Source organism: Typopeltis vanoorti, chromosome 15 (genome assembly GCF_054136105.1).
Source record: "Typopeltis vanoorti isolate ZY-2024b chromosome 15, IOZ_Tvanoo_1.0, whole genome shotgun sequence".
Taxonomy (NCBI): Eukaryota; Metazoa; Arthropoda; class Arachnida; order Uropygi; family Thelyphonidae; genus Typopeltis; species Typopeltis vanoorti.
Window position 1 is genome coordinate 56116802 of NC_143563.1, and position 13670 is coordinate 56130471.

At 37.0% G+C, this 13670-nt stretch overlaps 1 protein-coding gene across 1 annotated transcript in view; it reads left to right on the forward strand.

The window, feature by feature from the left end:
• Positions 1-13670, forward strand: part of LOC150098775 (uncharacterized) — a 188166-nt gene that overhangs the window by 79257 nt on the left and 95239 nt on the right. Inside the window, exon 4 of the mRNA XM_090405749.1 lies at positions 10199-10431. Coding sequence (XP_090261875.1) covers positions 10199-10431 — 233 coding nt within the window. The remainder of the gene's footprint in view (positions 1-10198; positions 10432-13670) is intronic.

Below are 13670 nucleotides of genomic sequence, written 5' to 3' on the forward strand. Positions count from 1 at the left end.
AGTATCCAATAATGCACAGTACGTTCCTTTTTAGATGTGTATATTTCCATACATTAATGTTAGGGTCACTTCCTAGACCTGTTGAGATACTAAGAGTTAGGCACTATTTTCTTACTTGTATAGGGAAAATGTGACATGGGCTTTGATTATTTAACCAGGTACAGTCTTTATCAAAAAAGTAAAGTTTTAATTACCCCATACTTGTGCTTCCAGACATTGCCTAATACTTGGTACTGTATTAGGCAATTAGTCTGGAATTACCCTTATTATTATTATTTTACGGCATCTCCATGGAGTCCAGAGACTCATCACGGGAGGCACATATCCTACCATACCTCTCCTTGAATCCATTCAGCATCAGGGAACTTACAACCAATTGCAGTAATCCATTCCGCTCACTCACTCACTCACTCTCCACACTGAAAAATCTAGTCTGCACACCCTTACTAAATCACATTCTTACACAACTTCCATGGATATTAGCAGTGTATGGGAAACTTTGGAAAGATGCTTAAATAATGCAGTATCTGAATGTATGTCTAGAATTTCAATAGCAAATAAGGTGGGGGTGAAATGATGTGCAACCTTGCTAAGAAAGAGATTCATAAGATGAGGATGATGTGAAAAAAATATAGTGAGAATAAGGATAGGAGGAGTTAATGAAATAAATTACAGACCAGAAAAGTTCTGGCTCACACTTGTTCCTGATAGTTCTCTCATTCATACATGCATTTCAACATCCCTTTGTACCCATAGTTACCCTTGTGTAATGTCATTACCAACCCATTCAAATTGGAGACCTGTGAATTCCTGTTTGGCACTGCATAATTATTACTGTACTCATCCTCATCCTCATTTATCATGGGGTGGCCAGACACATGCTTGATTTCATCATTCCTGATATCTCTAGTTTCCCTACTTTTGCACTACCACACTCTCACTGACCAACACTTTCTCCAAACATCCAACTCCACAACCATTTAAATGTTGTCCATCAAATTCACTCCACACATCAATAAACTGCACACCATTCCTCCTGCACAATCTTCTCATTGGCAATCATGGACCTTCTTCTCAGTTCTGTACTATCATACCGAGGCAGCAAATTCACAATCCTTACTTTCTTACTCTCATTTTTGCTTCCACAACAATGCTTTCATCTCATTGCATATATCTTCCAAGTCATTTGGGTCAACCAATACAATCAACTCGTTCACTCCATTCTTCCGCATATCATAGCATCCCCCATCTGTACTTTCTCTCAGTTTCTCGCACTTTAATGCTTTTCCCATTTACTCTTTCTCTCATTTTCATTCCTTTCATACCACACACACCAATTGTTTCTCCAGTCACTTGAGCTCACATTTTGTCCTGTGAAGGAGTCTGCGTAAGTGTGCAGTTTCTTTTCATATTTTGTGCACTACCACTGACTGCTTCCATTACATTCTCCACAACACTTTGACAATCCTGCCTTATATATCCTTATCAATTACTTCATTCTTTTGCAACTCTCATTTCTTATACTTGTTTATGAAACATTTCCAAAAAATATTTTTTCCATTCTCACTCTCGCATTACAAAACATTCATTCTCAGCATCAAATATATTAAACACACACACACTACATTGCACTAAATCCCACACGTAGATATCAGTCAATGTAGATGTCTTGATCTCCATTTTTCTCAATACGCATCGATGCCATAACTAAAAATGATTCTGAAAAATATATCACTTCATAACAGTTGACTAAACATGACTTCACTATACAGTCAAAAATAAACAACATACCACCAAATATACATGACAATATTGATAATATATAGTCAAAAATTATGACTTAGCTGAGCAACATGTGTGCATCTGATGCTTGCACCCCATCTACCTATCTTCTTCATTAATTCCTGCTATATAACAACTTAAATATTAGACTATGTGATCGCACTACATGATTAAGTTTACATTATTGTTAATCTCCTGTCCACAATTTTCCTCCAAATTAGTCTGTTGCTTGTGAGCACTCCAGTATTGTCATATTTAATATTTCGTTCTTCTAAGGCAGTTCTGACTGAATCATTCCACCTAGATCTTCGTCTTTTTCTGGGTCTCTTTCCTGCCATCTTGGCATCAAACACCTGTTATGCTAATATTTTCTCAACCATTCTATTTAAGTGGCCATACCACCTTAGATTAGCTCTACTTACACATTCTTGATTGCTAACAGTGTCAAGTTCCTTTCTAATATCTTTGTTTTTAATGATTCTGCCATTGATGCCATCAGTTCACTCCACTAATTTTTCTCAGAATTCTCATATGTGATCTCTAGTTTTTAATAAAGTTCTTTATTTCACACTAGAGATCACATATGAGAATATGTGATCTCTAGTGTGAAACTTAAAACTGGTTTGAGCACAGTCTTGTATACATCTAATGTAATGTTTGGAATAATTTCTCTCTTATTCCATATAAATTTATTCAGCTGGCTACCCACCATTACAGCTTTGCTTATTCTTTTATCTATTTCCAGATGTAATCTGCTATCTTCACTAAAAACTGTACTTAAATAGCTAAAATATTTTACTTGTTCTATTGGATCTCCATTCACGATTCAGCTGAAGTTTTCTATGCTCCTGCTTATTTTTAGAGTTATGGTCTTTTTATTGCTGAATTTTACACCGAATTTGTTACAACTATGTTTGTTACAACGAATATGACCACATTGCCACCAATTGGTGAGAGTGATCATAGGATTTTGACTTGGGAGGTGGCTAAAGGTGTGGAATTTACAATTAAGACAGGCTACATGTGGAATTATCGGGCTCGTAAGTATGACAAGCTTAGGAGATTGATTAGTACAGTGCCATGGCATGTACAATTACAAGGGCTAGATGACAGTGCATGGGAGGCGGTTAAGAAGTGTTTGCATGAAGCAATGGCTGACTGTATACCTAGAGTCCGAATAATAAATCAAGTAGGATTTAAATGGATGAATAACACCATTAAGCTTGAGCTGCAAAAAAAAGAAACAACTATGGAGGGAATTTAAGGAGAAAGGTGACCGGCAGGCACATGAACAGTATAAAGCCCGGGCCAGAAGGGTAACGAGTGTGGTAAGAAAAGCAAAAAAGGATTACAAAAGAACATTGGCCATGCTAAAGACAATCCTAAACAGTTTTTACGATATGTTGCAAGTAAAAGAAAAAATGTATATGGCAGAATGATTTTAAAGAATGCCGATGGTAGGGAGGTAACCGAATCAGCTGATATAGTTGAATTACTGAGCGAGCACTTTGCAAGCGCATATCATTCAGATGGTGACATTGCAGAAATGAATGAACCAAAAGTTTATACAGGAATCGTGGTGAATGAGGTGGAGGTGAGTAGTCTATTGCAAAACCTCAATGTCAATACATCTGTGGGATTGGATGGTATACCAGCTCGTGTCGTACGTGAAGCGGCTAAAGAATTGTCAGTACCCTTGACCATTTTGTTTAATTTGAGTCTCGGGTCTGGGTTAGTCCCAAGGGGGCGGAAAGAGGGGAAAATAGTTCCACTGCATAAAGGAAGTTCCAAGACTGCTGTTGTAAATTACCGACCGATTAGCATATCAGGAATTATTGTCAAGGTCTTGGAGAAACTAGTCAAGAGAAGAATAAAGGATTGGATAGATGAAAATGGGATACTGTATGGGGGACAACATGGTTTTGTGAAGTGTAGATCATGCCTCAGTAATTTGCTCACGTTTTATAACACAGTGACGACTGAACTGGATAAGGGTAATGGGTTTTCAGTGATTCTACTGGACCTTGCCAAGGCCTTTGACAGGATACCACATGGAACTCTAATCAGTAAACTGGAGCAGATGGGGATGGATATAGGGTTGGTGAGATGGATAGGAGGGTGGTTGATGGAGAGATACCAGAGAGTGATTTATTCAGGAGTGGAGTCCAAAAGATTGCTTGTGACTAGTGATGTGTTGCAGGGTTCTGTTCTTGGACCACTGCTTTTCAATTTGTTCATCAATGATATAGGAAAGGATTTGAGAGGAAGTGTTCACTTGTTTGCTGATGATGCAAAGTTGGGTAGAGCAATTGTGAGTGCACAGGATGTCAAAATTTTGCAGGATGATTTGGATAGTTTGGAGGACTGGGCTAAGAAAATGGATGTCAATTTAATGTGGCAAAGTGTAAGGGTATGCATTTTGGAGTGAAAAGATTAGCAGCAGTATATCACATTGGTGGAACCGTACTCCAGGAGATTGATGAGGCCAGGGATTTGGGAGTGTTGGTGGATAGGGAATTGAAGTTTAGGGGGCACATTAAGTGGCTAAATCAGCTCATCAAATCACTTGGTTACTGAAAAATACTTTAACAAGCAGAGATAAGCAAGTTATTGTTCCTCTATATCGAGCCCTGATAAGACCCTATCTGGACTTCTGTGCCCAGATATGGGCACCAGAGTTTCTTCTTGATGGACAGGAGGTGGAGAGGATCCAGAGACGAGTGACCAAGATGGTGGCAGGTGTGTGGAATGAACCTTATGAAAACAGATTGAAGATTTGTGGTTTGCAAAAATTGGTTGATAGGCGGGAAAGGGGTGATATGATTGAGACATTCAAATTACTGAAGGTTTCTATAAGATTAATCCAGAAGATATTTTTGTGAATAGGACTGGTGGTGTGAAGACTAGGGCCATACATGGAAGCTTGGCAAGAATGTGGTTAACAGGGGGTGTTAGAGCTAGGTTTTTTACTTGGAGAGTGGTAAATGAGTGGAATAAGCTGCCAGAGTCTGTTGTGAGTGCTATGACCGTGAATGAGTTCAAGGCGAGGTATGATAGATACTGTGTGAATGTCGAATAGTTGTGTTTGACATGATGTTAGGGCCTCCCTCGATGAGTCTGTCGACTCCTTGGAGTTGCCCGAAATAATAATAACTGTTATTCAATTTAGATAGAGAATCCTGGAGAATTGCATTAGGTGTGTTAGGAGTACATCATCATCTGCATAAATCAAAAAGCTAAGTTTGACATGTCCAATTCTAATATCAGGCCTAATGTCACTTTCTTTCATACACTAGCAGCCAAAATTGTGGAAACCTTTTTGAAAAAATGTATTTTTGAGGTTTGATGGCTCATAACACCACCTTTTTTTGGTGTAATACCATAAAATTATATAACAATGGAAAGATAATTTAATCAAGAATGTAATGCAACAAAATTTGTTCAATTATCTGTATTCTATGAAAAGTTATAGCCAAATTAACCAGAAAAAAAGAAGCACAACTTGCTTAGGTTGATATGAAGTAGCTTTCCTTCATTTGAATGTAGCCAATGAGCATGAGTGTTTAGAGAGCCAATCAGGTGTCATCTTGTTTTGGCAATGAGCCAATAAGGTAACAGTAGGATTCAGCTATTGATGTCATGTATTGGAGCTGAGAGGAGGACATTTGTCAGTGTGTTATGTGATTGCTATCAAGTTGGTTTATTTATTTTTTTATTTTTTTTTTGTTTTCTTTCATTTAGCGAGCTTGTAAAACGTAATAAAATTAAAGAAATGGTGCAAAGAGTTGACTGGTCACCCAGAAAGCAATGTAAAATAGTACTATTAAGTAAACAATGCTACAGTTGTGAAAAAATTAGAAGAAAAATTGGTGGAAACTTAACCAAAGGTGGCATTTCTAAATTTTTGAAGAGGAATAAGGAGACTCAGTCACTACAAAACCAGACTGGTAAAGGCAGGAAAAGGTGCACAATAGCAAGTGATGATAGAAGAATTGAGAAACTCTGCCTATGTGACAGAAGAAAATCATCTGGGTATATACAAAATGAAATGGCGCAATACAATGTGAAGTTGAGTGCAAGGACTGTTCGATGCAGACTGCAGGAATTTGATCTAAATGCTAGAATTCCACAAAAAAAGCCATTTTTATCTCTCAAACAAAGGTTGAAAAGATTCAACTGGGCTAAAACCCATGTTAACTGGACAGCAGAACAGTGTTATTTGGAGTGATGAGACCAAAATCTCCCTGTTTGGTAGTGATGGCATAAAATATGATAAAATAAAATCCTGATTGCATTACACCTACCTTGAAACACTGAGTGTTATGATCTGGGGTTGTATGACATCAATACGTGTGGGCAGAATTTGCGTGATTAATGGGAATATAAATGCCCAAAAATACATAAATGAAATACTTGAGCCTAAACTGAAGCCTTCCACACGTTATCTTTTCCAAGATAATGAAGCATTTATATTTCAACAGAATTCAGCTCCATATCATGTTGCTGCTGTGTGCAAAAAGTGGTGGTTTCAAGATAATCATATTCCACTGCTAGAATGGCCTGGGAATAACCAAGACATTAACCCAATCGAAAATCTCTGGAGCCGACTAAAGAAACTTGTTAGTCAGAAGCAACCCACCAATAAAACCCAATTAATAGAAGCAATAATTCAATCTTGGTTTCACATTGTAACAGCTGCAGAACTAAAAAATCTTGGTTCGCTCCATGAGAAGGCGTTGTTTGGCCGTAATTAACGCTAAAGGTTACCCAACTAGGTATTAACTCACATTGTGAGAATTTTTGTATATCTCATTTTTTCTGTGTGTTTAATTTTTCTTCTTTATAACTGCTGTTCTAATAAAAAATCCATCCTTCATAAAAGTTATTGCATTACATTCTTGATTAAATTATCTTTCCATTGATATATAATTTTATGGTATTACACCAATAAAAAGTGGTGTTATGAGCCATCAAACCTCAAAAATACACTTTTTTCCAAAAGGTTTCCACAATTTTGGCCACTAGTTTAATGTAATCCATATTGATGATGAATAAGAATGGAGATAATCGTATCCTTGTCTTACTGCCCCCCTGATTTAGCATCAATCCATCTTCCTGTATTTCCTTCAGTTATAACTGCAAATTGACAACTTAAATATAGACATATATTGCTCTGTATAATGTTTCATGCACCCCATATACAAGGGCGGTCTGAAAAGTTCTCGGCCTTGACCATAGATGGCAACACTATCGGCAAGATTTTTTTTTTTTTTCTAACTTGGTACATCTGTCATAAGCATCCATGTGAAATTGCAAGTCATTCTATCAAGTAGTTTGTTTTATTTAATGTCTGAAGCAAAAGTATTGTCTGTATGTATCCTTGAAATGGATAAAATTGAGTATCGTGCAGTTATAAAATTCTTTGTAAAAGAAGGTTTAACGGCAAAAGAAATTCATTCGAAGTTCATAAAAGTTTACGGGCACTCTTCTCCTTCGTTTTCGACAATTAAGAATGGACTGCCGAGTTTAAAAAATGTGGGCATACCAGCCTTGAAGATGAAGGACGTCTAAAAAGTGTAACAACACCAGAAATCATTGAGCAAGTGCACAATATGGTATTGGATGACTGGCGAGTCAAAGTGCGTGAAATTCCTGAGACTATAGGCATTTCAAAAGAACATATAGGATATATTTTGCATGAAGAATTGCAAATTAAAACGTTTTGCACAAGATGGGTGCCATGCTTGCTCACAGCAGATGAAAAACACACTCGCATGAAAATTTCTGAACAGTGCTTGGTGTGTTTTAGCAAGAATAAAACTGATTTTGTGCATCGATTTATTACTATGGATGAGACTTGGATTCACCATTACACATAAGAATCCAAACAGCAGTCAAAATAGTTGACAGAAGCCGGTTGTTCAGCAGTGCCAAAGAAGACAAAGTCTGTTCCATCAGCAGGAAAGGTCATGGCATTGGTGTTTTGGGATGCTAAAGACATTTTGTTTATTAATATCTTGAAAAGGGTAAAACAATAACCAGGGAATATTATTACAATCTTTTAACCAGAATAGACGAAAAAAATTTGTGAGAAAAGACCCAGTTTGTAGAAGGGGGAAAAAAAATCATCTTTCATCAGGACAATGCACCTGCCCACAAAAGTGTTTTGGCAATGGGGGAGAATTAAGGGATCTGCACTATGAATTGTTGGAACATCCACCCAGATTTGGCTCCCTCTGACTTCTATCTCTTACCAAAACTAAAACTCTTCCCTGATCAGTGCTTTTCTTCGAATCAAGAGGTAATTGCAGCTGTAGAGGGGTATTTTGCAGATCTTACTGAAAACTACTACAGGGACGGAATAATGGCGCTGGAGCATCGCTGGAATAAATGTATTAGTCTTAAGGGAGATTATTTTGTAAAATAAAAATAATTTTGAAATTATAAATTCGTTTTTTCATTGTTAGGCCGAGACCTTTTCAGACGACCCTCATAATTCTAGTGTTTTAAAAAGCTTTCTCTGGACAACTTTTCATATATCTTTTCCAGATCTACAAACTGCAAATACTGATCCTTGTCATATTCCCATGATTTCTGAACTATTTGTTTTAAAAATGAAAATCTGATGTTGAACAACATCTATTTGGCCTGAACCCAGCTTGTTCTTGAAGTGTCTCTTCGACAATATTTATCAACTTATTTTTAAGTATCTTATCTCTCATTTCATTTTCCTTTCCCCCTCTTTTTACCTGTAGTATCAAGGGTTTTATTAATCATAGGACCTCAACCGTTCACAGGATAAGGTGGTCAGCCCTATACCCTGGTGTATCCTATGTCTGCAGTGGTGTTGAATTCTCAAGGCTGGCTTGCCTGCTTTGTAGGATGAAAAACCCCAGATAAATTGGGGAGAAAGACCCTACTGTCCATGCCCAAGACCAGCTAACTTGGCTATGGCTAAGGAAGATCCTTTAGCTCCTCACGCCACCGATGGGAATCGAACCTAGGACACTCCTTCCCCAGACATATGGTTGCGAAGCGCACAGCCACTAGGCTAACCGCACGGACCTTTTTAAGTATGCTTGGATAAATCTTACCTGGAACACTTAGTTGAGAAATTGCTCCACCTCACATTCAACTTTGTTCCCTTTTTTCAGATGGGTACTATGAGAACTCTACTTCAATCATCGGGAATTCCACCTTCTGCTCAAACCCTATGAATTATACAGTGTAGCTGCAAAACTTTTATACCTCCATACTTTAGCATTTCTGTTCGATAGTTTGCACCTCAAAATATCTTCAGGACTGAGGTAAGGTAGTGCAACTCCGAGCAATGGTGAACCAAGCTCTCATCACTCAACGTTTGGGTCTGCCTCCCACTGACGAGACCTCAATAAAGGTTGAAACCGGTCTGGGTAGTGGTCCCTTCCCTTAATGTATAGCAGTATACAGTATGTCCCATAATGCAAAGCACATCTCCACAAGGAGATGTGCTTTGCATTATGGGAGATACTGAGACAAGGAGTGATGAGAACTTTGTTCACCTTTGCTCGGAGTTGCCTGGTGTTGCACTACCTTACCTCAGTCCAGAAGATATTTTCAGGCGCAAACTTTGTTTGCTTACACTTGGATAAAGGATTAAACTAAATTTATTATAGTCTAACCAAGTGCAAAATAAACTTCCAACACATCTTTCCCTAAATCCAGAGTAATTCAATAATAAGGTGGTACACCTGTTGGCAACTTCTATAGGTAAATATGACCTCTCCTTTTGCTTCTGCCTTAGTATCTCCACGTTTGGGTCTGCCTCCCACTGACGAGACCTCAATAAAGGTTGAAACCGGTCTGGGTAGTGGCTCTTCCCTTAATGCATAGCAGTATACATGTCTGCAAGGAGATGTGCTTTGCATTATGGGAGATACTGAGACAAGTAGTGGTGAGAGCTTGGTTCACCTTTGCTCAGAGTTTCCTGGTGTTGCACTACCTTACCTCAGTCCTGAAGATATTTTCAGGTGCAAACTTTGTTTGCTTACACTTGGATAAAGGATTAAACTAAATTTATTATAGTAATCGCTAGTCTGTGTCTTCAGCAGAAATCTGATGAATACTTCCCATTATTATTAGCTTTGCCCTTTTCTCCAAATTTTCCCAAAACGTTCCTATATGGCTGGTGGGATTCATTTCCTACTCTGCTGTTCAGGTCTCCAACAAGGACCACTTTTTCTATTTTCTTTGCCTGTTCTAATGACTCAAATTCCTCCACTGTGTAAAATAGAATACAGTAATTTTTTTTTTTAAAGGTAACTTAATCATTAATTTTTGTTTGTATTTTGAAGACTGTATATTTATATACCCCTTTTCATTTCAAAATTGATAGTTTCATAAAGATAGTCATATATATGAAATGTTTTTATTTCAGAGCTGTTTACGAACATGCTCTGATGAAGTTGCAGATCTTGTGGCATCATCTACACAGCTTCCACAGATAAATGAATCTGTCACAAATTTCATTCCTGGGACAGTTTTAAACGATCGCTCTGCTCTAGATGATTTGGTAGCCAAAATTGTGGATGATGACCAATTCAGCACTAGCAGTGATCAAGCAGATGCTATGGCATTACAAGCAAATTCAGATGTTTTTAATTTCGACCAGTGAGTATGCATATTATTTTATTACATGAGATTTTAATGAGAATGCCAGTATTTTTAATGGGTGTTATCAGTTGAGTTATATGGTTTTTTTTATGTATAATGGGGCCTACAGTATCATTTTTAATTAATGATTTTTGAGAATCTCATAAGGAGACATAGATTCTACCTCCTTTTTAACAGTATTTTAGATTGCTGTTCTGGTGCACACATATCTGTGATATTGTTCAAACATTAGTTACCGTGTTATTATTATTATTTATTATTAAATTATCTTATTGTATTAAATGAATTACTGTTATGTTAACAACATGATTAAAAATTAAAACTAATATTTTTCCTTAAGCTCAGTTTAATAATATTTAAGTTGATGATTTGGTTTGTTCAACACTGAGTAAAAAAAGGTCTCAATTAAAAAAAAACTTTAGTGTGTTATTCGGATTAAACTCTCCCATATTTTTGACAAGGATATACAGTCATTTCAATTCAAGTTATGGTGTTGAAGTAAGGTCTCAGCACTCTCTTTGAAATGGAATAGAACTTCTGGTTATAAAGTATTAGTTAAATATGATAATCTCAATCACCTAAGATTGGGAACTTGAAACATGTTAGCATTGGATGGGGCTAAGGGTTACATAATCCAGTAACTTTGATCTATACCTAACTTCTATTTTCAGCATAAAATTATCTGAAACACAGGATCTCAGCTTTCCTGATCATACATTCTTCGTATTATCACTAAAAGTCTTTTAGCTTTTAAACAAGGATGAAAATCTACCATTTTGCTATACAGGTTAAAACCACTACTCACATGTTAAGTTAAGAACTGTAAAAAGAGGGCAAGGTATATATTTCTCTTCCTTTTTTTTTTTTTTATTTTTTTTTTATATAGATGCTGACAAGGTTTAAAAGCAATAAAATCCGGTAGTAATTAGCATTATTTGAACAATGTTACTACAGTCACTCTAAACTTGCAGCAGGAAGTAAGAGAATGCACTGCCTAACCATGCTAAGTACTACAGGTTTTACAACTTACATGAGTTGACTGTTATCATAACAAACTCGCTCACTATATCAAACTACTGACAAGTCCCAACCAATGCTCCCATAAGTAGTGCTGTGCTAAAAGAAATTTGCTATAGTGAGCATCAACTGTAATAAGACAGCCTTTTTCTAATTATAATACCTCCTGTACCATATATAGATATAACATAAGTGCAAGATATAAGGGGGAAACTGCAATGTTGGATGAAATATTTTTTAATAATAATCTGATGATGATAATTTAACCATTTATTCGTATCTGACTCTTGGTGACTTTGTAGGCAAGTGTTCTCCATGCTGTCCTGTCAAGCACTATTTCTTTCAGTTGTTTGATGTTCATGTTGGTATCTGCTTGAATGATGTTGAGCCAGCATGTTCTTTGTCGGCCCTTTTCTGGTTCCACTGACCATTCCCGACATCAGATATCTCTAGTGAGTTGGCACGCATCATGTTGCCAAAGTAAGTGTGTCGTAGTCTATTGATTTTAGCTTCGGGTGATGTTGCTGATTTTATGAGCTCCAACACTTTTCTATTTGTTATCCTGGCTGTCCATAGTATTTGTAACAATTTCTGCCCTCACCACATTTCAAATGCATTGAATTTTTCTTCTGTCAGCCCTTTTTATTGTCCAGCTCTTGCAACCATATATCATTATGAGAAAAACTATAGCTCTGACTAGTCTACTTTTGGTACTTCAAGCGATCTTTGTTTTTCCAGATCTTATTCGTGCTGACCATTGTAGTATGGTCCAGAGTGATCCTACATTTGATATCAGAGGTGGATCTGCCATCACAGTCAATTTTTGAACCAAGGAAGATGAAACTGATTGAGCTGATTGAATTTCTTCATCATTGATTTTAAACTTCACTTCTCCACTAGCTACTGTTGTCATAATCTTTGTTTACTTTATGTTAAGGTACAGCCTAATTTTTTTTCCACTTTCTTTCTTGCTTTACAAAATTAGATTTAGTAGGTCTTCTTCTCTTTCTGCAATAAGGTTGTGTTCATCTGCATACCTCAAGTTGTTTATAGCTCTTTCTCCTGTCTTCATTCTGATATTGGATGAGTCCATGTCTAATTTCCTCATGATCACTTCAGCATAGAGGTTGAGCACAGGGACAAAATACATCCCTGTCTCACACCCTTGCTGATTCTGAACCAATCTGTGTCACCATAAAGTGCTCGCACTGTTGCTTCCTGATCAATATAACAGCAATCTAATAAGCTTGATCAGGTGAGATGGGACACCAGCTTATGCAGAGCCACTCATAGTTTATCATGATCTATACAGTCAAATGGTTTGTTGTAATCAGTGAAACACAAGTACTGATGTTCATGGGTCTTTTCAGTGATCCATCTAATGGTGGCAATGTGATCTCTAGTACATCTCCCTTTCCTGAAACCAGTTTGGACATTGGGTAGCCCAATAATAATCTAATAATAACCAAATATAATATCTGAAGCAGTCAGTTCTGGCATCAAGTAGTCTGTGGTAAAGTTGTTTAACAATATTTTTACAGGCATAGGGCAATAAAATTCTCTGACAATGGCTGTTACATGAGGATGAAAGTGTAATGTCCTCACTAAAAAGATTTGCTAAATTTTTTGTATGACATTTTATCCTCCTCATAAGAAAGCTTGCTGAGAGTTTCTTCAAATAGTGCTGTGTTATTCTTTTAAAGGCACAGATTTCATGGAGACAGCAAGATTTAATAGTAGGGATTGAAGAATTAAACTTTAGCAAAATAGGTAAGTTTTAGAAATTTTGCAACGTAATCTTAAAATTCCCCTTTGATAATCACAATAGCAACTATCCATCCATCTGTTCCTTTGATATCAACAGTTGCCATATGGTCAATCAGATGCTTGGTGATGTGCCACACCTATCCTTGCCATGTGGTCCTGTTGTATGCTTTGCTGCAGGTTTCAACTCTGAAGATCAGTCACTCCAGATACACCATCCATCCATCTCATTGTCAGTCTACCCATTCCTCTTTTTCCAGGAACTTTACCTTCTATTATTGTTTTGAGAAGTCCTCCTTCCATGCTTTCAGTGTATCCAAAGTATTTCGGCTTTCTTATGTCAGTATCCTTAAGGAGCCTTATAGTTCTACTGATTCATTCTACCACCCATCTATATGTCTGCCTTTCAGTATATATTCTCAACTGCCTTCTGTAACACCACATGTCAAAAGCAG